The 24,635-nt window shown below is 47.1% G+C and overlaps 1 protein-coding gene across 1 annotated transcript; it reads right to left on the bottom strand.

Annotated features, from left to right (window-relative positions):
• Window positions 1-4,794: 4,794 nt before the first annotated feature.
• On the bottom strand, window positions 4,795-14,979 carry OTOP3 (otopetrin 3). Its single transcript, XM_077834012.1, is given in 8 exon segments — window positions 4,795-4,965; window positions 7,156-7,335; window positions 7,456-8,078; window positions 9,016-9,025; window positions 9,098-9,278; window positions 10,257-10,315; window positions 12,392-12,528; window positions 14,583-14,979. Coding segments are annotated over 8 exon segments (1,758 nt in total).
• Between the last annotated feature and the right edge of the window lie 9,656 nt (window positions 14,980-24,635).

Below are 24,635 nucleotides of genomic sequence, written 5' to 3'. Positions count from 1 at the left end.
TGGGACCTGGAACTGGACACAGTACTTCAGCAGAGGCCTCGTCAGTGCTGAGTAGATCGGGACAGTTATATCCCGTGTCTTACATACGACACTCCTTTTAATACATCCCAGAATGATATTAGCCTTTTTCACAACTGCATCACAGTGTTGACTCATTCAATTTGTGATCCACTATAAACCCCCGGATCCTTTCCACCTAGAGTTTTGATTTTTGTTGTCCTATCTAATTTGGGGGATATAAATTCTGTGCCTCAGGGCTTAACAAACTACCTATGGTTAGAGAGAAACCTCCCCTCTGGGCGGGGTATTCTAGCATTGTCCATTAGGGGGTTTCTTGTACCTTCTGAAGCAGTTGATGCTTGCCTCTGTCAGATGCAGGATACTGGTGTAGCTGGACCATTAGTCCAATCTAGTATGGCAGTTCCTATGTTCCAGAGCTGATTGGTTATTGGCCTCTTTATCACTGGTCAGTGATACTTCATAGGTAAAAAGAAAAGGAGTACTTGTGGCACCTTAGAGACTAACAAATTTATTAGAGCATAAGCTTTCATGAGCTATAGCTCACTTCATCGGATGCATACAGTGGAAAATATAGTGGGGAGATTTTATATACCCAGAGAACATGAAACAATGGGAGTTACCATACACACTGTAACGAGAGTGATCAGGTAAGGTGAGCTATTACCAGCAGGAGAATGGGGTGGGGTGGGGTGGAGGACCTTTTGTATTGATAATCAAAGTGGGCCATTTCCAGTCGGCCTTGATTATCACTACAAAAGGTCCCCTCCCCGCTCTCCTGTTGGTAATAGCTCACCTTACCTGGTCACTCTCGTTACAGTGTGTATGGTAACTCCCATTGTTTCATGTTCTCTGTGTATATAAAAATCTCCCACTAAGACCACATCCCAGTTTCCCTCTCGCGCTGTGTGTAAACGTTTATTGTACATACAGGGTATATCTGTGCTGCTAAGTCCCCCGCGGCAACGGCCCTCAGAACTGGGTCTACAGACTTGGCTTGCGGGGCTTGTGCTATGACACTAAAAATAGCCACTTAGAAGTTTCCACTTGGGCTCTGAGGGGGATGTGTCTTAGAGCCCAAGCTCCAACCTGAGCAGGAACATCTATACAACATAGTGTGACCCCCCCCCCGAGCCTGAGTCTGTAGGCCTGGATTCAGAGACTCACTGCCACGGGTGTATTTTTGCTGTGTAGACATGCCCGCAAAGTGCCCGTATTTGTATCTCAGCGTTAGGCCTCCAGAACTCCCTGATCAGCTAGGCCCTGTCAACTCAATCGTGCCCTTGGGTTTGAGCTGATGTAGCAGAGCCAAAGTAATTGTCTTCTTCCCCAGTCACACACATCATTCGTCGCTCCAGTATCTTTTGCAAACAAGGGAGAAGGTTTGAGAGCTTGTTTTCATTTGAAAGGAAGAGACCTCTGCTGTGTTTCTTGGGTGAGATTCCTGGTACAAACTGAAATGGAAGTAATAATTAACTTTATTGGTGCCTAGTTTATTCAGTTGTAATTTCTCCTGCCATTTCTTGTTGACATAAGGTTTAGTAAAAGTATTTGAGGCAAAGTCCATGCTCACTTGACCTGTCTCACTTGTAACTTCCAGACTAGCTGCCGTAATTGTGATCGGTACCCACTGGGATGCCAGTGTTAGGGGTTCTTTGGAGAGGCATTGCCGAGCACCATTAGCTCTCTCTGCCCCTGATGGTGGCTTGTAGGGATTTTGTTTTTATACAAGGCTGCAACTCTGGGAACCCAAGCTCTGAACCTAGTGTGACAAAGCTCTGACCTTGCCTCCGCAGGTCCTGCGTTTCCTGGTGGATTTCACTAGCCTCAGAGGCTCACTGTGACCCTCCACGTAACCCTTCTCTCTCTAGAGACAAGGGTCACAGTCTACTGAGCCATTTTCATCATAAGCCAGCGAGGGAGGTGAGGAAAAGTTATCCTTCCTTGCACAGCCTCTGTTGTCTCCCCGTCTCAGTGATTAATCAGGGGGCAAAGGTTGGGGGAGCCTGGGCCCACCCTCTACTCTGGGCTCCAGCCCAGGGACCCTAATAGTATCAGCTATGGTAGCTGACCTTTTAGAAACATGACATGTACAATTCCCTGGGCTACTTCCCCCACAGCAGTCCTCAATTCCTCAAGCTCCACTTCACCCTTACCTCAGGGCCTCCTTTCTTGTGCCTGATATGGTGCGTACTACTCAGCCTCTCCACCAGCACAATTTCCTCCCACAGCTCCTGACACGCACACCCACCTGACTGGCTGGGAGGCTTTTAACTAGTTTCAGCCAGCCCCTGATTGGCTTCAGATGTCCCAATCAACCTAGCCTTCTCCCTGCCTTCTGGAAAGTTCTTAATTGGCCCCAGGTGTCTTAATTGACCTGGAGCAGCTGCCGTTTCACTTATCCTGGTCCTAGGGATTTGTTTAGCCTGGAGCTAATAGATCTATCTCCCACTACTTTTCCACAGCCATCTGGCCTTGCCCCGTCACACTAGCCAAACCCTTCTTTAGACTGATTTATGTAGAATGGGAGCAGTGAAGGTAGTGGTATTTGCACTTTAATCCATCAGCCTTGGTTAAGTGACATGAAGGATTTTGATAGCAAGAAAGATGGATTGATTGTAAAATTGGGACCTGCCCTTAAATCTTTATATAATCTTTGTACTTGGGAAGGCCTGGATCCAAAGCCTGTTGCAACGAATGGGGGCGGGTCTTTCCAATGACTTCAGTGGGCTTTAGATCAGGCTCTGTGAGCAAAAGGTAAAACAAAGACTGCACCAGCAAAACATGGCTGTTCAAATTGTCTTTATTTCTATTCACTGAGCTCAGTGCTTGAGGCCCTCGATCACGAGGCCAACCACTAGCCTCTGTGCATCCCAGTTCCCCACCTAAGTGCCTTTGGTTAATCAAACACCTGATGTGTTTCTCATCAGACATGGTGCTGTGTATTTTTACTCCCTGATTTGCACACAAGTTAACGCACATTGTTACCTCCTGTACAGACTGTGGAAAGCACAAAGGGGGGTGGGGGTTACAGTAGCATTATTAGTAGTTTATTTTAGGGCTTTCATAGATTCCAAGGCCAGAAGGGACCCTTGTGATCATCTAGTCTGACCTCCTGCATAACACAGGCCAGGGAACTGCCCCTAGCTAGGCTTTCAAAACGGCATGCAATGGTGTGGCCTTCACTAGCGCAAAAGGATGAGCCGATTCCATTTCATGAAAGAACAAGAAATACACTCAGTAAAAAGCAGGAATGAGGAATGTCAAGTTTAAGCTAAGTGGTAACGATAACGCTTCTCTAGCACTTTCCACCAGCGGCGCTCGAAATGCCTGTCAGAACGTTCACTGAGCCCACTTCAACGGGGTAAGTGGTTTCATTCCCATTCTACAGATGGGGACATAGAGGCACAGAGCTGTTCATGGCCTGATTTCCAGAGATGCTGAGTGCCCATAGCTCCCTTTGATTTCAGTTAGAGCTGTGGGTGCTCAGTACTTCTGAAAACTGATCCCAGAGGCCCAGATCCTCCAGAGTATTCAGGCGCCTTAGGCCGTGTCTACACTTAAAACACTACAACAGCACAGCTTTGGTGCTCCAGCTGTGCTGGGTAGACGCTCCTACAGCGACGGGAGGGGTTCCCCAGTCGCGGTAATTAATCCGCCTCCCTGAGAGGCGGGGGCTAGGGCAATGGAAGAATTCTTCCGTCTGCCTAACGCGGCCTACACCGGGGGTAAGTCGGCGTAACGAAAAATCCACGCCCCCAAGAGATGTAGCTATGCCGCTGTATGTTTTCTGTGTAGACCAGCCCCAAGTCTCATAGAATTCAATGGGAGTAAGGCCAGGTCTACACTACAAAGTTAGGTTCGACCCAGCTACATTGCTCAAGGGTGTGAGAAATCCACCCCCCTGAGTGGCAAAGTTAAATCGACCTAACCCCTGGTGTAGGCAGCTGTAGGCTGGCAGGAGAATTCTGTCAAGTTTGCTACTGCCTCTCAGGGAAGTGGATTACCTATGCCAATGGGGAATCCCTTCCTGCCAGCACAGGTAGCATCTACACTGAAGCACTACATCAGCACAGATGCAGCTGCGCCACTGCAGTATTTCAAGTGTAGACAAGTCCTTAAAGAACTAAATATCTTTGAGCATCTGGCCCAAGGTTACATATAGAGTTAGTGTCAGAATCAGGAGCAGAACCCGGATCTGCTCTAACTACTACACTGTGCTCCGTAGGTGTTCATACAAACCTTATACTTCCATGCATCCATGTGAAAAGTGGGCATTTTTATTCGTTTTTGCTTGACCATGGGGCATGTACTTCAAGTATTTCTGTGGCCTCTTCCTCAGATTGCTGATAGGGTTCCTGCCCTTGATTTCAGAGGTTCTGCGGAGTGCATTTCAGTCTGTGCATCATGATGCTGCTCTTATGTTCAGAGGGTTGAAGGTGGAGCTGGTTAAAGTCCCATTATACCTATTATACCTATACCTATTATACCTATTATTCTGGCACTAGCTTGTTTCCGCTGAGCAGTAAGGTATTTTACAGCCCGGTCTAGATTGTTTTGTTTTTCTATGGAGAAAGTTGACACCAGCATGTTCAAAACACAAAACAACTTCCCTTTCAGCTGAAACTCTGCAAGAAATAGGGCTCAGAGGAGTCAAAATGAAAGTGAGCTGGCAGTATCTGTGCCTTTGTTCCCAGGTCTCCCCCATATGGCTACTGCTGTTGTTTCAGCTCCATTTCTCCCTCCCCCACTCGGCGAGGGAGGGTTGGACCTGGTTCAGGATGACACATAAACCTCCAGGAGCCCCCCGACAGAGTGCATTCTGTAGAACACGCCCATGGGCAGGCCGAAGTTCACAATGGCAAACCAGGTGGAGTAACCGTAAAACGACTTCTCCAGTCCGTTCTCGAAGGCGGGGTGCATCCCGAATGCGGGCATGATCCACAGCTAGAAGGGTGGTTATAAAGAGCAGAGGTCAGAGGAGGTTAGGGTGTCCTATATCAGTGGCTCTCAACCTTCCTGGACTACTGTTCCCCTTTCAGGAGTCTGATTTGTCTTGTGTCCCCCCAAGTCTCACCTCATTTAAAGACGGTTTGCTTACAAAATCAGACATAAAAATACAAAAGTGTCACAGCCACACTATTCCTGACAAATTGCTGTCTTTCTCATTGCTACCATACAATTCTAAAATCAATTGGAATATAAATATTGTACTTACATTTCAGTGTATAGTATGTAGAGCAGTATAAACAAGTCATTGTCTGAAATGTTAGTTTGTACGGACTTCGCTAATGCTTTTTATGTAGCCTGTTGTAGAACTAGGCAAATATCAGCTGAGTTGATGTACCCCATGGAAGACCACTGTGTACCCCCAGGGGTACGTGTACCCCTGGTTGAGAATCACTGTCCTATATATATTCAGCATAGTCCATGGCACTGGGTAGGCTCAAAAGCCTAATGGACGCAGGGCTGGCTGAGGCAGTCACTGGTGTATCTCTGATTAATGGAGCAAGTCATCTCCCTAACAGAAGACATCTCAGAGGGATGTTTCCTCTCCTTACACTACTGCAGTCTCTGCCAAGTAAAACCGTGTCTCTAATATAACCCCGCCTGGAGACCTAGTAACAACACAGTTGCCCCCATAGCCTGGTTCAGCTTTTCTCATGTAACTGGCATGAGGAACTTGGAAAATGTAGCATTTTTATGACTATTTTGCATGACTTGGTTTCCCTGTTGTATTGTGGCCTGACTGCATGCATAGAGCGAACTCACAGGTGGCTGTGAAGGGGGAATTATAGAACTGAGCAGGCCGGGTAAAACACTGACGGCCTCTCAGGTCCCCAGCTTCAACGGAGTTAAGATAACAAAGGCCGGGCCAACAGCTGGCAGCAGAAGTTGCCTCGCTGACTTCATCCAGGCTAGGATGTTTTACTCTTCCCAAGGCTAAGCCTGGCATCCAAAGGCCTGTTAAAAAGGTGCCCATTGCAGAAAAGGGGGGATTTTTGCAAGGGGATGAGTTGAGAAAAGCTGGCCAGGATGTATCACTGAAAAAGCTGAGAGGACACACTCAGAGGCAGAGGAAGCAGGCTGGAAGCAATGAGCAGTGTCTCCCAACTCCGAGATGGGGAATCAGCCAGACCTATCGGAGCTTTGGCTGGAGAGGTGGAAGTTGGGTAAAGGACTATGCAAGTAGGTCTTTAAATCTACTTCTGTTAGCACTGTGTACCTTAGGGGGCAGAATAAATGACGCTTTGTTTTGAAGAAGCTGCTTCTGTCTCCCTGCAAATGCACACTGCCACAGGCTCCCAATGAGCCATGCTTGCACGGGTCAGCCCACTGCAGAATCAGTCACAGTTGGTACCGGGGGATGTATCCCAGGTCCTGGTCTAAGCGTGGGCGGTCTGCAGAATTCCACCTGGGGAGTGGTAAAGGCCTGACCCCCGTGGGTGTGCACTCAAAGACACTCTGAGAAGGGGCAGCAGTACAGCTAGCCTGGTAACCAGGACAGATGGGAACTACCCAAGTTTTAATCGCATCCTCAAGCCAATGTTATAGCTCTGTCCAAAGTTTTAATCACAGTTCAAGGATGTGGTTAAGGTCCTGCCTGCTCCGTTCAATAGGAATGTGTTGTATCTGGCTGTGTGGGCATAGATGTCATTGCAGACAGGTCCTAATACTGGAGACTCTTGATGACAAGGACCCACTACTATCCGCTGTGCTTCCCACTTTCCTCGTTAGGCACTTTTTATTCAACACCAAATGTGTCTAATAATGTCTAATATAGCTAAAATCAGGGCATCTGAGGGGTTTTTAGCTGCCTACGTTTTGTGAAAATCTTCCCCCCTCCCCCCCGAACCAGTACAGAAAATCTAGCCATGCTGGAGTCATTCACTTTAAAAAGGGTTAAGGAAGTGAGAGGCTAACAAGAAACCTTGTCTGCATGGTAGCACGAGCCTCAGTCCTGGTGTGTAAGAGTTTACTAGCAGGCCTAGGAAATGTGGATGAAGGAAGGATGGATGGTTCAAAGGAAAGAGAAGGTAGGGGTGGACAGGTGTGTGTGTGAGAGAGAGAAAATGTAGAACCAAGTATACTCATTATATACTGGTATACTCATTCTCATTCCAGAGGGATACTCACTATGATGTTGCACAAGACCAGGAAGATTGAGATCTCCTTTAGGGCTTTTCTCTTCCAGTTCAGGTGGCCATAGGTATGGCTGTTGGCATGCGAAACCCTCCTGATCTCCTCTCGTATCTCTAGTGGGTAAACTCTTCTTGGGTCACAGCCTTCACGCTTCTCGCCTTCTTTTGCCTCCGTCTCTTCATTGCCAGGGGGCGGCATGGACTCCTGGATGGTGTGTGACACGGCCGTCTCTTCACTGGATGGACCTGAGTGCTGTGTGTGGGGCCCAGCCAGGTTGGCACCAGGATCCTCCACCAAAGGCTGCCGGTGAATCCCCTCAATAATGAAGATGTTCTGCGTGATGTGCTGAATGATGAGGCTGACCGCGTAGGTCAGGGTGAGTCTGTTCAGCAGGTCTCCAGGGTTGGTGGCCACAATGGCAACAATGGAGAAGTAAGAAATGAGAATCTGGCCTAGGGCTGCTCCCATAAGCAGGATTACATCCAAGCTTCGGGTTGGGTTTTTCAGAGTATCTAGCTCACGCTCTTCCAAGCGATGGATGACCGTCCCAGCCAAGGCACTCACAGTCATTGTTGGTAGAAGCATGACATGGTAGGAATAATACATCACAAAGGTCTCCTGGCTAGGCGCTGAGCTGGTAGCCTGGATTTGGTAGGTCAGGAAGATGCAGATCCCAAGCAACAATGCAGATATGCCCAGCACGAGCCCGTAAAAGATGCCACGGATCTTGAACTTGGGCTTGGCATGAATGGCCTGCTGGGGAGGGATGTGCCTACCCACGTTCTTCCACATGACGAACAGCATGGAGCTGCCGATGAGGCAGTATTCCATGTTGAAGGGGTACAGCAAGATGTAGCCCTTCTGGAAGATGCGGCAGGCTGTTGTGTTTGGACACATGCATGAGCTGGTCTTGTTGCCTGGAGTGAGGGAAGAGGAAGGGGGTCATTTGGGAGGCACGAGTAGCCTGGGAAGTTTTTTTGTCTATTTCCTGGCTACCTGCAGTGAGTTCCTACATACCTGCCTGCCCCAGAAAGCCTAACGATCTGCATGAAGCCAAGTGAGCCTTTAAGACTGGGGCGGGAGGTGTTCAGTATAATAACACTTTGCCCTTCCCATGCTCAACTAATCAGACCTCCCAGTCCACCCTGGAAGAGGGGTAATATTAGTTTCTCCATTTGTATAAGACACAGACAGGTGAAGTCACCTATCCAAGGCCACACAGCATGACAGTGGCAAAGCCAGGATCAGTGCTAAGGCTTTTCTGGTTCCTATCTCCCTGCTCAATCCACTAAACTCTCTTCACGTGCATCTGGGAGGTTAAGACCCCCTGGTAAAGGTCTACAACATCGACCTGAGGATTTGAGGTTTCTGCTGTGTCATGATGAATTAGTTACGTAGGGAGCTGATGGGGATCTCTCTCTCTCTCTCTCTCTCTCTCTCAGGAAGGAGAGACCGGACCCAGTCCCAACCATGACTACATGTAGACCTCGCCCTGTGTGTAACATGTATTCTCTTTCCTTCCCTAGCTAGATGTTCTCCCAGGAGATCTCTTTATCTCCAAATTTTAGTGGCTAAATAGCTTTCCAGGCAAATCATCACGTTCCAAATGACCCACAAACTGCAGTACAAATCATTCAAAAAAATCTAGATCTCTATGGGCGACCTCAACCTATAGCTAAGCAAAACTTCCTCTTTTCCCGGAAAAACAGACACCAACTCCTTGTGCTTTAGTGAAGACATGCATCCCAGTGGAGATCATCCAGAAAACTGAATGGCTGGGGCCAAGGGCTAGTGCTGACCTCATGGATTCTCCATCCTACCTACCAACCTGTTGCTATTAAGATGTAGGGTGACCAGACAACAACTGTGAAAAAACGGGACAAGGGGTGGGGGGCAATAGGCGCCTATATAAGAAAAAGTTGCAAAAAAACGGGACTGTCCCTATAAAAACGGGACATCTGGTCACCCTATTAAGAAGCAGTGAAGAGTGAGCCATATCTGGAAAATTCTACACAAGACCTTTGAGTGCAGATTCAATTTCCCTGTGAATAGAGTCGTTGGTCACCGCTAACAGCCAGAGCAGGAGATCTGTGGCCATGGTCAGCATCAGCCCACATCTGTAAAAGGGGAAGAGCACGTTTACAATGTGTCACCTGGGAGCGTCTCTTATGGTCTTTTGCCCTTAGCTCCTCCTTGCTTTATGACGCACACACATTCTCCATCCTGTATGGTACCACCTGGACTCACATGGGCACACCCACCCACACCTGTGCTTACGTATACACTCGTGCATGCACACTCGTATTTGTACACATAAGCACACCCATTCCTGCACAGTCATAGCCATTCCCACTCGCAGTAATTGGCACAGGTTCTCACGTGCACTAGACTTACAACTGAACTCTTAAACCAGTGGCGAACTGTGCCCATTGGGGCTTGCAGCTGTCACAGGAACATGTGATGGCGAGAAGAAAGCTAGCTAACCCACGTAGACGTAATGAAAATGGGCGAGGTCAAGTCAAAACCTAGTGCCTCAGCAAGCACGTGCAGTAGAAAGATTCTTGAGGTTGGGGGTTGGTTTGTGAAATCTCTCATCCTTTAACGATGAATTTTCCTGCTCGGTGGAATTGGCAGTAATCCTGCTGGCCCCCAGCACGGGCATGGATGTCAACTCTAATGTGTGTGCTGCAGTTGTATACGTCTATCTGCAAGGATTGCGCTTCTCCACTGTAATCTACAACCTCCTATTCATGCTGACTAGGTCATTATCCTCCACTGGGGAAATTCAAGTGGACTGGAGATGGGATTAGGAAATCAAACTGGCTGATGCCACGCAGACCAAACAAGAAGATGGCTCAGAGGGCAAAGCCCATCCGAGGCCCATTTGGAAGAGGGACAAATTGATCTGCCTTGCTTTTAAATATAAAATCCTTCAGTTTTAAGAAACAAAGATCTTTAAAGCTGAAATGCAGATTATAAGACGCTCATGGGTGGGCTGCTGAGGAAGGGAAAGTGGAGTCAGAAAGGCCTGGTATGGGAGTGTTCAAAGTAACATGAAGGGCTATTAAACAAGGCCCCTCCTTCTCTCGTCCTACCTGGTGAGATTGTGCTGCACTTGGGTACAGTCCTTACAGTGACGCCATAAAAGGTATGTCTGAAAGCAACAGAAACAATCAAATGAACCTATTGTAAACCTGGCATCAGGCATGTGTGCAAAGATGTGCGGGAGCGGGAGCGGGAGCCTGTGCAAATGCAGGTTTCAGAGTAACAGCCGTGTTAGTCTGTATTCGCAAAAAGAAAAGGAGTACTTGTGGCACCTTAGAGACTAACCAATTTATTTGAGCATGAGCTTTCGAAGCGTCTGAGTGGGAATGCTTGTGACTCTGTGTGTGAACGGGTGCAGGAGTGCTTGAGCTTATGTGTGCAAAGACATCCATTTTGCAGCATCTGCATGTGGGCAAACGTACTGTCTAAAGTGCAGTCAGCTGTTTAACTACACTTGTGGTTTGATGTTGGAAATAATATTCAAGAAACCAAATAACCAAGCTTAGCCATTTAATACCTATTGCTCTGCTCTCTCCAGGAAGCGGCTCTCTGGCAGCCTGCAGTTCATCTTACACAGAAGGGATGCTCTGAAGTAGGCATTTAAATTGGCCATATTTATAGTCTGGTGGTTTACAAACTAAAATCACTTTATACATCACCCAAGACTAAAATCCACCAATTAGCTTTTCACCTTGTTGTTCTGTATTAACTTCTTCCTGCCTTATCTTTTGTTTTGGATCCCACATTCCAGATGCTAGGAGGGGCCGTGAAGTCACAATACAGCCTGTACTAGGACACACCATTCGTGTATCTTGTCCTTGACAGGTTCCCTATTTGCTAATGCCAAAAGCGACGTTTAGATTTGTGGAGTATTATGGGATAGATGGATAGATAGCAGGACAGAAGTGAGCCGAATACGAGTTAGTGAGCAGAACTGTCCCACATTCATATTTAATATAACATACGCAGTATTACTACCATGTGCAGAATACCTATTAATATGTGTGGGGGGAGGGAACATATCTGGCTACATCTACACTACACACCAGTGCTGGCGGCATGCGGTGTACGTGTAGCTACAAGCACAGTGAAAAGCAGGGCTGTGGCCACCCTGTAGTAGTGTGTAACAACATGCATCAGTGGAAGCCTCTGGCAGTGGGAAGGCAGTGGAAGAAGGCTTCAGCAGCTCCCTGCTGCCAGAGCCTTTCACTGGTGGGAGGAAAGGCTCTGGTGCGGGGGAAGCAACTTGAAAACCCCCTGGCCGGAGCCTTTCCCTGCTGCCAGAGTCTTTCCCTGCAGCGGGAAAAGACTCCAGCAGTAGGGAGGCAGCAAACACTCCACTGCTAAAAATTGCAGTGTAAACAGGGAGGCAGAGTAGAGAAAGTGTAGGGTTTGTACTCACATATGTCTCCGCACCCTTCAGGGGTGTCTTTACGTGCCTAAGCCGTGCCTCACAGTCTACCCTGTACTTAAACCCATGCTAGGGGGGATACGCGGGTATGTAACATGCCGCCAAAGGAAGCATGCAGCATAGATGTACCATAGGTCTGGCTAACGTGCAACTGTATACATGTGTGAATGTGAGGGCGCATGTATGTATGAATCTAATCCTAAAAGAGAGACTTGAAACTATATTTCCTTTTGCTCTGCTAGGCACAGGAGTTTGCTTCTCAAAGAATCTGGGGAATTTGCATATATGGTTTAGGTCAGAGAAATGTCATAGTTTACAGAACTTCTGGTTGCAAAGCACGTCTAAATCATTTAAATGGGAAATTGATTTTGCCATTGGGGTTTGGCCATTGCTAACAGAGAGAAATCGTGATTTCAAATGGAAAAGCTTCCTGGGGGACATCGGTACAGAAACAACTGTCTGGGCTGTTGAGGGGCAATATATCAGATTTTCACTTATCTCTGTCTCTTTACTGACTTTGCAGAAGGAAGTAGGGGAATTTCTGCTAAATTCCATGATAGATTTATTGTTTTTATCACAGTAATGATTTCATTTTACTTTTATGTCTTTGAGTACTATTTGTATTGGCCCTGTATGTGGTTTGGTATTTAAAACAATAACTGATACTAAAAATACCTTTAACAAGAACCCCCTACCTCTGATCTCTCCCTCCCTTCCCTGCCTCCCAGCTATACGGCAGAGTGCCTGGATTCCAGAGAAGATGACGTTCCATACCTGAATGCAAACAAAGATGATTTCTATGCACAGGAACAGGATTTCCAGTTGGGATTTGCAATGTATGAGGCTGATGTCATATCCAATCCTGAACACATGCAGGAAGATGGCACAGGTTCCAAACAGCACTAGAGACCCTGTCCAAACAGCAAAACCATTAGCGAACCAAATGAGCAAGGGTCCATACATGGAGTAAGCTGAAACTGGTACAGGTTTAGTAACCATCACCACATCTGCTTTCATGCTTCCTGTGCTTGGGGGGACTGGGAGAGTTCTAGTTTTGGGACTTCGGGGGTGGGCTTGAATTCAAATCCTGGATCCAGCTGCCCTGAAATTTGGGAAAATTTGAAAATCCCGTGATTGTTTGGGGGGTGGGGAACTCTGAATTCCGATTTTTGAACATTTGGGTTTGGCAATACTGGCTCAGTCTCTAATGAAGCTACTTGAACAATGCATGCCATTTGCCTGGACTACATGTGTGTGGGGCGGGGCAGCAATCCACCCACGATGGTGGCGGGAATTCGACTCTTCTTCTGTCGCCGGCGGCAATACGGTGGCCGCACCATCACTCTGCCTCCGGGTTCAGCGGCCAAAACGCTGGCGCCGGCCCTGAGCAGTAGAGACTAGGTCACTGGGAGTGAGGATTTCTGTGTAGAAATCTAGCTGCGCTGGATATTGCTCAGTAAAGCTTTGAGGGTCAAATTTTCAAAGCTGTTTAGGTGTTTAAGGATGCCCCTACTGGGCTTCTCAGCAGCACTGGTGGAGAGCTGAGTGAAGAACTGAGTTTTCAGTTTGGTGTGTGAACCAAAAAAAAATTTTTTTAATGTTTTTGTTTCAAGTTCACGTTACAACACAACATCTGGACGGTGTTTTCCTTCCAGAACTACGTGCCAAATTTGACTCAATTTTGCGAATAGCTTCAGCCAACCCCCAAACCGCATCTTTTGGCAAATCAACTAAATTATTTGGCCAAAAACTGTCTCCCAGCTCTAGCTTGGCCCCTCGCTCCCACTGATTTCAACCTAACATGCTTAACTCCCATTGAAATCAAGGGGAGGTAGGTGCCGAACTCAGGTACGGGCTTCTAAGGATCCCCCTAGGCACCTAACTGCATCTTTAAGTGCCTAAATACCCTTTGAAAATCTGGCCCTTAGTGCTTCATTTTATTCCTGAGCTTGTGCACTAATTAAAATGTCCTAATAAACCAAGGACAGAGCAATTTGGAGGTGTCATTTTATAAGCTAAAGCGGGCTGGGCCTGGTCAGGACTTGGCTGGGAGCTCCACAAGGAAAACCCCGGTGCTGCAAGAAGGGGATTCGCTAAGCAGATATCTTCCTTTTGAATCCGTATGAGCCAGTGCGCCAGCATGGCACGAAGGGGAGGACAGTCCTCTGCTGCAAAAAATGCTGTTAGAGGTAATGGTGTCTGTCCCCTTTGTGATCACTAAAGGTAGGTCTACACTGCAATGAAACACCTGCAGCTGATTCGGGTTCAGGCGGTGAGGCTATAAAATTGCAGCATAGACCCTGTGAATGGGGAGAGTCCCAGATCCTGGGTTCCAGCCGGAGCCTGAACATCTACACCGCAATCTACAGCCTGAGCCCTGCTAGCCCAGGCAGCTGATGTGGGCCAGCTGCAGGTGTTGAGTTGCAGTGTAGACACCTGTGAGGTCCCCAGGTTCTCACTTTGCAAGGGGAAGGATGATGTGGTTAGTTTCCTGGATAAATCCAAGGTGGACAGTTACACTCTGCTGTCCTGAATGCCTTCCGGAGCTCCAGCTGCATGCAGGAGCCTTGGGCTCCTGGCCCGGGGCTGTCTTAGAACAACAGCCCTGGCACTTCCCTGGTGTCTTTTCATCAGAGGGTCTCAAAGCAGTTGACCATCATCCAGGACCTGAAGCCTCACAGCACCCATGTGAGGCAGGGAAGTCGTATGACCCTAGTCATTCAGATGGGGAAACTGAGACATGGAGGTGAAAAGGGGTGGGGAAGAGATGAAGTGACTTGCCCAAGGTTACAGCTTGAGACAGGCCAGATCGCCTCATTCCCTGCGCGCTAACCGGTAGGAAATGCTGGGTTGTCATGCCAGAGGTGGCAGCATTTTGATGGTAGGTGAAGTGGTGCCTTGTGTGTAAAGTGGTCTGAGTGCGAGGCACTGAACAAAGGTAAGGGGGGTTGTGTGCACCACTTACCCTGCACCCAGACTGGCCCGGCATGGGAGTCCCTGTACAGCACCGCATGGGGCTTCCTGCTGGTACACAGCAAGTAGTAAATGATCCAGCAGAGCGACAGGATCTTGAGGATGGAGAGGAAGATCCCGACGTCGCGCCAGGTAATTGCCACCCTGTTGAAAGCCATGCTGCTGATGAAGGCGCAGCCCAGAAACACCACGTTCATGGCCAGCAGCCCCGAGAACAGCTGCCCGGCCTTCCCAGCCTGCGTGTCATTGTGGAGCAGAGAGGAGCAGCTCCGGTGCAGCCAGGACTTCTCAGAGCGGATCTTCCAGGCTTCGGGCTGCGCTGACACTGATTCTTCACCGTCAGTATCCTGGTTAAGGTGCCTCTGCTGCGCAGCTTCCTTGCCAGCCATGTCTCAGCAGCCACGATTTTCTGCTGTCTGGTCAGAAGAAGAGTTCACGCTGGGATCCCCTGCCTGGTTAAACAAATGGAGATTGATGCCAATGGAAAGGATGTTGGGGCTGCTGCTGTTTACATACTGAGCCACTTGGCTTCACATGGAGAAAAAGTCACATGTGAGACGAGTTTGGTGGCCTCAGTTTAGTCCCTGGCACAATTTATCTACATAAATCCTTCCAGGACAAGCCTTGAGTGCAAGAAAAGCAAGTGCCCCTGGGGACCCTCCTTGTTTGGGGCCTCTGCCCCTTGTGCATGCTTTGCAGCTTGCGGGAGGATTTCATCTTTCCTCTTGGGCAGTGGGATCAGAGAAGGAGGAAATGGCTCACTGCCAGACCCTCTCAGCTGTAGGGTCAGATGTTAAAAGTGGCCTCACCCTTACCAGCAAAGATCCCCCCAGAATGAAGGAAAGATGAAAACAGATGTCTGGTTAAAGGCAGTTTGGCATGTTCCATGCATTATTCTTTGCATTCTGCATGTGTGATCCTGGCCCTTTGTCAAGTCTGGATAATCCCATGTAACCATCACATGTGCTTGGAAGAACTGTGCGGCCAGCTGAAGTTTTTGTTGTTGATTAAGGTACCTTTAGGCATTGGGGTGGGGTACCAAAGACAGGCAGCACTATTCACACCCTGCTCCCCAGACTTCTTCCAAGTCTACCTCTGCATCCAGGTTTTCAGCTTGTTTCATGATAAGTATCTAGATCAGCCGCAAAGTTTGGATCCGGATCAGAACTTGTCCAAAGTTCAGGGTTATCTGGTTGTGAGATTTCGACTGAGGCCCATCTCTGCCAACAATTACACCATGCTATTCTTATTGAATGCATGAGACAACCAGCCTGCATGTGTCTGAGGAGCATAAAGCACATTTCAAAGATGTGTGAGACTTTCCCGGGCCTGCACCAGTTTGTCAACAAAAGATCCTGACTGCCCTCTCCCCCCATCCTACCCCCAAGTCATATCTCAGGGAGGGGGCAGAGCTGGAAGACTCTTCTCACTCCCCCCTCGAAATGCAGTGGGAGATGGTAGAATAAATACCTGGAGCTTGTCCCTTGAAGATGGTCAATTTTGAACAGAGAAGGGCCCAAATCAACACCCACAGGTCTGAGCGTGCCCAAACTTCGGGGCACTTTTCAGTTTGGATCTAGCTGGAGTTTACAGCAAGAATTGTGGGAGAACAGCAGCCACTGAGACAGAGACAATGCAGTCCATAAATGGGAATTATGTTTAAAATGGTGCTTAAATGAGTTCTTATGACGCAGCCCTTGAGAGCTAAGAAAACGTTCTGTTCAAAGCCGGTGAAAAGACCCGGCTAGATACTAAAAGATCCAGCATGATTTGCTCTGTTAGTGGGGTAATTTATACACATGTGAAGTCTCTTCCAAGCAATGGACCCAGGCTGATTCAGCTGCTCCAGGCAGCTTAAATACACCAGGGGAAAGCAGATCCCTGGGCAATCAGGGGCTTGCTCACTGGACAAATCTCATTCTGATCGAAAGGGATCCATAGCGATAGAAGACAAACCCAACCCCTCACTTTGTCAGGGGGGTGGAAATGCCAGAACCTCCCTCTCCCTACTTTATCAGGGTGATGATAAATCCCTCCTGGCTTGTGGGGGGCGGGGGGGGGTACGCGGTCCCAGACCCAGGCATCCTTAGAAAGGACATAGTCTCAGAGCCAAATTTCAGCAGCTGGTGCTAATCCCACCCTCACTCCCTCAGGGGGTGATCCGTAGAGCAAGGGGTGTTAGGGAGAGACAGGGCAGAGACACTTCCTAACTGGAACTACCTCCAGAATAACAGTATCAAAATACATCCATCCTGCTGGAGAGGATTCCCCAAGCCAGCAGAAAAGGGACCCGGCAGGAAGTGCAGGACCACGTCCAATCTTTCCGCCAATTCCCAGGAATGACCCAGAGAAAGGAGACACCGAGAAGAGGTGTCCATACTGGCCAGAGTTCTCTATTACATTCTTACCTCCACACGGCTGGTGAGATCTGCAGGGTGGAAGCAGCAACTGGTGGGACCCGTTTTACATTCTCCAGGCACGCAAAGCTAAAATCACCCCCCGCCCCGCAATGACTGCCGTTCAGCCCCGGCCCTCTCCAGGCTTCTCTAAAGAGCTGCGACAGGCAGGCAAGGGCTGCCAACTGGAAAGTGGAACCTGGGCTCTCACAGCACATTGATTTTTGCCTGTTTACTTTTGGAATATTATTGTCATTATATTAATGACCTCGCTGAGAGGCTCATTAGCTCGGCAGAGGGCAGCCAATAGGAATCGACCCTGGCCGGCCCATGTCAACTGCCTGTTAGTTCTCTACGCAGGATGTGCTGACTGGTGAAAACCGCAAGCCCATATGACTAATGCCTTTTGAAGCTCCACGGTGTCTGAAAGTCACTTCTCCCTCACTGGCGCACTCAAGGGAGCTCCAGGTGGGGGATGATGGGCAAACTGGGCTGGCTAAAACAACCGGAACTTTCTCCCCGGTCTCAGAATGAACCTCAGCTGAACTGGTTTTGAAAAAAAAGTTTGGATCTCTTTGCACCCCCACCACCATTTTTCATTTTCTCCAAGCCTCTCTGTAGAAACAGACCAAAAGGGAGGTGGCTTTTTCTTAGGTGATACCAAAACCAGGTGAGTTTGGATCCAGGACTCGTTTTACCTGAGTCTGCAAAGTCTGAGGGTGTTTAGAGACATGGTTGTGCTGTTTGCACGTCTCTGAGCTGTTCTCTTGGGTTCCGGAAGCGGAAAGGTTGGGATACACAGCCAGATCCTCAGCTTCAAATCAATGGAGCTATATCAATTTGTACCAGCTGAGGTTCTGGCTCAGAATGGGAAAAAATGGTCTCAAGGTATTTTCAACCTTGCCAGAAGCAGAAGAGGTGATGAATCTTGGGAGATGGTGGTCAGGAGAAGTGTGTAGCACAGTATGGCTAGACATATGATCAGATAAACATGCAAACTCTTAGGTGCATCTCCAAACCAAACCACAGGAGTACCTGAAGTTTAAGTTACCTGTATCACTGCCTGACATGAGAGATGGGCTCCAAAGGAGGAATTCAGAACCAAATCTGAATTTCCAATAGCACAAAATTTTGGGGTGTTCAGATCCTCAAGTGTGCTTTGGGCTCATCTTGATCTGAGCTGTACAACGCTTGTTCTCAGCCTGCTGTATGCTGCCAGCCCCACTGAAGGTGAGTTTCTTTAGACCACTGGTTTCAGAGTAACAGCCGTGTTAGTCTGTATTCACAAAAAGAAAAGGAGTACTTGTGGCACCTTAGAGACTAATCAATTTATTTGAGCATAAGCTTTCACGAAAGCTTATGCTCAAATAAATTGGTTTGTCTCTAAGGTGCCACAAGTACTCCTTTTCTTTAGACCACTGGAATATTTTTGGCAAATGTGCGCGGACTTCTGGTTTTGGTTGGAAGCCAGGAACAATCCTGGGCTGTTCTTAGCTGAGTTTGTGTTCCCTGAAACTCCAAGTGCAATGTATGGGGTGCAGCTAGAGGTGAAACGACACTGGGAGAGAGGTTATTAAGAACAGAAATGGTAGCGTTGCAGCTCTGGGGTTGTCACTTTTACAACATGCTTGAGTTCTGAGTCACAAAGTCCCTCCCAAGAGACTGATAAGGAAAGGAAGGAACCATGGGGTGAGATGCAAAGTGCTGTCCTGGATCAGAAACTGACTAAGGCACAGAAAACAAGGACAGGAATTATTTATTTGTCAAAAAGTCAAGGGTGGAAGTGCCCCAAAGTTCTGTCCTAGGAATGGCGTTTCAAGATATTATTGCATGTTATAAACCATCATGCTTCATGGCATAAGCCAGCCAGTAACTGATGGGGAGGTGGGAGTAGGAAGAAATTTCCCCGATCAACAGGTTATTTCATAATAATCCACTACACAGTTTCCTGCACTTACCTCTGAAGCATCTGGTACTGGCCTCTGCCAGAGCAGGATACAGGGCTAGATGGACCACTGTCTGTTCTGGTATGGCATGTCTTATGTATGGGCAATCAACATTTTAGATAGGTAATCAAGCTTCTTTCCTAATGTCCATTTTAAAGCATAGCAGGCCACTGGGCTACTCAAAGATACCATTTGGTAGCCTATATATTTAACAGAAAAAACAGATTTCCATATAGGATAATAACAAACCCAGAATCTTCTTCCCAGAGCACTTGGTGGAATATTGGGAGCCCTCCTGTGGATTTTAAAACCGCAGGCTTAGGTTTTCTGCAGTTGGGTGTGGGTATCTCCCGGGCAGGGAGACGGGAATTGGCTTTGCTGAAATCCTAGATTCTACCTTTAGAAGCAGAGCTCCAAATCCCGCCCTCCCCACAGCTTTGGGGAAACCTGGATAGGGATTGGAACTGGGTCATCAACCACTCAAATAGACCAGATCAACCCCCCCAGATCTGAACACTCCCCTGGGAAGGAAAAGAAGTAAATAAAGTTTCCTTGAGGAATAATAATTGAAGGTTTAAAAAAAATGTTTTACAGTATTCAAAAGTGGTTCATGAAACTCAACGCTTGAAAAGTGCTGGAAGTTTACAAACCCCTAAACCCAACTGGTTCAGCTTTGCTTAACCTTGGGATTCTGGCCTTGCAGATGCTGAAAAGCACCTCTCTTCAACTATAGCTCTTCCAGTTTTCAAATGTATTGATGCAAGTTGACTCAATACAAGCCAGGGTTAAACCAACTTAAGTGCGTCTACTTTGGGGGTTGCATCAGATTAACGAGGTCAGGTTTTAAATCCATTTAATTAAACAGGTGCAGTTTTCCAGCATAGAGATGGCTTTCTTTGCTCCCGGGCTGAATCAAAGTCATTAATACCAGAAATAACCTCTTCCCCTCCATTATCTGCAGCATTCTGATTAACAGCTTTCTTTGTGCGCTCGGCATGAATAAGGTTACAGGCTGTCCCTGAGAGTATCTGCCTAGTCAAACTGTAAATCCAAGCCAAGGCAGTAGGAGGCCACCGTGCTCTGGTGTTTGTCCAACAGGGTTCTGTGGAATGCCTGTTGCCTAATACACTCCAGAGTACAGCCCCACACCCTTCCCCATCACAGATAGCGTGGAGTTAATTGGCAGTTGAGAGTCTGGTGTGATAAGGTAATTGAGAAGCTCTGATTATGTGCCATTTTCCCCAGAGAACTCTCCATGCACCCTTCCCTTCGCTGCAGCCGAAGGCGGGGGGAGCCAACCACCTTAGTGAGCAAAAATGATGGAGCAATGGCCCAGTGTTGGAGTTGCTCCTCTTCCCGCCCAGCCAGTCCTCAACAAGAACCAGGTCTCACCTCTGGCTCCCACCTGTCCACAAGCAAGCAGCCAGCCTGATTTCCCCACCCCTCAGCAAAGACCCAACCTGGCCTCTCCCCCACCACAAGCAGCTGAATCCACCCACCTACACCCTTTGGTGAACTTCCCTCCCAGCGGCCACCCCCTCCCCAGCAAACATCCAACCCCTCAGCCCTCCACAAGCACCCTGTCCCGACCCCACTCTCCCAGACTTCAAACCTGACAACTCCCCGCTCCCTGCGTGCACTGAGCAGCGACCTCTTCCGTGGCCAGTGGACTGGACACGTCTCCCACCCAGCTGCTGAGCTGTTGTGATTATCTCCCCCTCCTGCTTCCTCACCTTCAACTAAATCAAAACCTGACCTAGGAAACAAGGAATGGTTCAGAAATCAGGGAAGAGGGACAGATTCGCTGTATCCACGACACCATAGCTCAGGTCGGTCCCTAATCACAGCCTCTTCCTCTCCCTATTGTTCACCTGCCATAAAGCAATTTCTTATCTCCATCTCTTTCTTAGATTGGTTCCCTCGCTGTGTACTTACATGGTGAAAGGTCCTGGCTTTTGTGTGTTTGATGGCTCAGGGGAGACTCATGTCCTCTCCTGACAGCTGGATTTGTATTAGACCTGGCTGGGACTTTCAGGTTTGGGTAGAACCGGGCCAAAGCCGTAAAACCCAGCTCTGCATCTGGATGGAGTTCAGGGTTGTCTAGAACTGGAGCTGGTTTGGCCTGTGAACAGGGGAGGGCCCAGCTGTGAAATCCAGATCCAAACTGAAACTCAGGTGAACCTGGGCTCCTCAACCCAAATTCAGGCTAAACAGTGGCCTTCTTCTAAGACGTGCTGAGCTCCCGCAAACCCCACTGACTCCAATGGGAGTGCGCTGGTGCTCAGCACCACTGAAAACCAGGCTCCTTTTACTCTGCATTTAGCAACCGAACCGTAAGGGTGAGGCTCCAGCTTTTTCTCTGTTCCCTGCAGCTCTCATAATTGCTTTGTTTGATGTGATAGTTGTTTGGTTTGTGTCCCATGCAGACGTTTGGTTATCTCCCATCTATGCCGCCAGGAGCTGCAGCCCCTAATGGAGATCTGATTTCTGTTCATTCCAAAATGGCTGTACTTGGAGATACCGTGAAAGAAAGGCTGGTCCAGAGGTTAAGATGCTGGTCAGGAGACCTAGGTATAAGTCTCTGCCCTGCCACAGACTTCCTGCGTGATCTTAACAAGTCACTCAGCCACCCAGTGCCTCAGTTTCTCCTCTGTAAAATAGTGTGCTCCACCTCACAGGGATTGTGTGAGGGTAAATACATGAAAGATTGTGAGGTGCTCTGTCACTAATGGGGAATGTATAAATATCTTCATGTATCAAACATTTTGATTTGCCATGAAAAAATCATCATTGGGGATGGAATCCGTTACTGATCCTTTTCACTGTTCTGGCTGCAACAAAATATTGACTGAAGGGTTAATTGTCTCACGGTCGTATTCAGTTGAGCTACCTTAGAGATCTGGAGTGAGTTTCTGGATTCGTATTGGCTAGAAGGGCTTGTGGCCAGTGAAAGGTTTACACATGATTGTGAGTTGCAACTGATGTGCTAGACTGAGCCTGTGTTTAACTAATTGGGCAGAGACTCTGGCTTTGCCTGCAGGCAGAGTGTCTTCTAAACTGGCTAGACAGTGCAGTTTGATGCCCATCAATGCTTGTAAAAATCCCTTTGAGCATTAAATAAACATTTACCAATTCATTATGGGAAAGAGGTTTTGGTTTTTTTGGTTCTCTTATACGTGAGAGCCCAAAATTATATATTTAGAAATTTTCTACCTGTTCTCTACCTGGACTTTATTTTATTTTTTTACACACAGAATTATACATAGGTGCAAATGTCATATTCGGACAGCTGCCTGACTGTGGGCTCAAAAAGGGAAGATGGGCTTTAAAAATCTTGCGTTAATAACACACCTATCATTGTTTATAGCTAGACATATTAACACAATTGAATAGCAGACAATGGTGGCCAATGATTGGCAATAAAACAGACTTATCTCAGCCACAAACAGCCTTTGCCCACACTCAGGAAGGAGGTGGATTCCGAGATCTTCTCAAGCAAACATTGGAGTAGAGCTGTACAAATAATTAATTTTTGGTTTGGTGGCAGAACTGAAACTATGAGAGAAAAAAAATTCATTTTGGGTCAACCTGAATGAATTTTTTTTTCCAAATTTTTTGGTGACCAAAAAAGTTGAATGTTTATTTGCTTTGGGCTGAATGAAAGGGTTTGATTTGGAGGGTTTTCTAACCTTTTTTATTATTATTTTTAAATAAAAATGAAGTCTGATTTGAAACAAAGTTGTTCTGAATCAGAAGGTCAAAAGGTTTCGTTTCAAAAAAGTCCGAATGGAAAGTTTTGACTTTTCCAGACTTTTTTTCCGACTGAAACAATCTGACTAATTTGACACACATTTGTGAAACATTTTGGTCCACCCAAAACCTGCATTTCTGGGTGAAAAAAAGATTTGTTGGAAAAATTTTGCCCAGCTCTACTTGAGAGCCTATTCAAGAGCCACTACTTTGAGTTTTGATGCTCTGGCTTGACCCCCTGCAGCAGACTAAGCAGACAGGTTTTGGCCAGCAGTCCAAGCCTGGGAAACCGCAACAAAGGAGCCAGGAAGGGTTTAAAAAGACAGGCACTCGCTCGAGGGGTTTAAAAAGACAGGCACTCACTCAAGGGGTAGGAGAGCTTTGGAGGCTGAGATCCAGGTCTTCAGAGGTTAGGGTCTGCCAGCGTCTAGGACTGTAGTTAAGATAGATGTGTGAAGACCTTTTGTTTTAAAATCCTTTTTCTCTTATGTTATGCGTTGTGTTCCTGTGGTTAAATCAACAATACATTTGTTTTAAGTCTATACACCACTGGTGGCAATTCCTGAAGGGGAGAAATGCAAGTACCTGAACTCAGTCGGGCCTGTTGGGTAAGTACAGTTGATGCACAGGGTTCTGTAGCCCAAAGAGAGCGGAAAGCCTGGATCCCGATTCCTGTGGGGGTGGACTTAGAGAGACCAGAGAGGGATCAGAGTTATAGCTAGTCCTGTAAACTTGACAGAGGGTAACACGTTCTGAAGGCAAATAATAAGGAAAGTACAATTCACCAGCAGGAGTAAATTCTTCAGAGGGAGAACTTAAGATTCTGGCTAGGTTTTTTTTGTCCAGCCAGTTCCCAGTTCATTCACTTGTTTCTCTTACATGTTAATTTGTAACCTCTGAAGAGCTGGTCTTAAAAAAAGTTCTAATGGGCTTTGAGTCTAGTGGAGAAAGGCATTACAAGAACCAATGGCTGGGAGATCCCTCCTTGACCTGCTTGCTTAATGATCTAGGAAAGAATCAGCATTTTAAACCGAACAACAAATGACTTTCATTTTCACTCTTAGCAGCTAGACGCTGTATTGCAAATTATTGGGAAAATGTGACACCTCCACCCTATGGAATTGTGGTATAGTAAAATACAGACTGTTCTTGTAATGGAAAAGCTTTCACACCAAGGACATACACAAGAGGAGAACTAAAAAGAGGACGGGTATTTAAAAGAGGGATCCCCAGCCAGCAAGTCAGAATCTTTAGCCAGGTTCTTTGAATATTAACTTGATCCTGAATATGTAATATATGATGTTGTAGGCTAACATTTTAGTGTAGCTTTGCCTTAATAAAAAAACTAAAAGGAAAGCATCCAATGGCTGGAAGTTAAAGCCAAACAAATTCAAATTAGAAATAAGGCACACATTTTAACCAGTGAGGGTGATTAACCATTGGCACAAACTACCAAGGGGAGCGGTGAATTATCTCTCTCTTGATGTCTTCAGATCAAGACTGCACACCTTTCTGGAAGATAAGCTTTTGTCAGACACAAGTTAATGGACTCAATAGAGAGGTAAATGGTGAAATTCTATGGCCTGCAATATACAGGAGGTCAGACTAGATGCTCTAATGGTCTCTTTTGGCCTTAAAATCTATGAATTGTTGAAATGTGAACTCTTTTTTGGGGCAAAATATTTCAACCACCTCAAAATCTTTGTTCTTCCCTCTCACTCTGGTGTTCCATGGACCAAACCTACACGTTACTCTAGCTGGCTGGTGAAAAGTAAACTCTGCTCAGTAAAGTAATATGATTTTCATTTATTCTTTTATTTGAGAAATATACAAATAGCCTCAGGAAATGATTGTTAATTTTCATCAGCTCTGCGATTTTCCTCTTCAGTACAATGAAATTTCTTTCTTTCTTTCTTACAAACATAACTTTGTAAGAGAGAGACATTGAGCTGT

Source organism: Eretmochelys imbricata, chromosome 14 (assembly GCF_965152235.1).
Source record: "Eretmochelys imbricata isolate rEreImb1 chromosome 14, rEreImb1.hap1, whole genome shotgun sequence".
Lineage (NCBI taxonomy): Eukaryota > Metazoa > Chordata > Testudines > Cheloniidae > Eretmochelys > Eretmochelys imbricata.
This window is presented reverse-complemented; position numbering and strand designations above follow the sequence as displayed.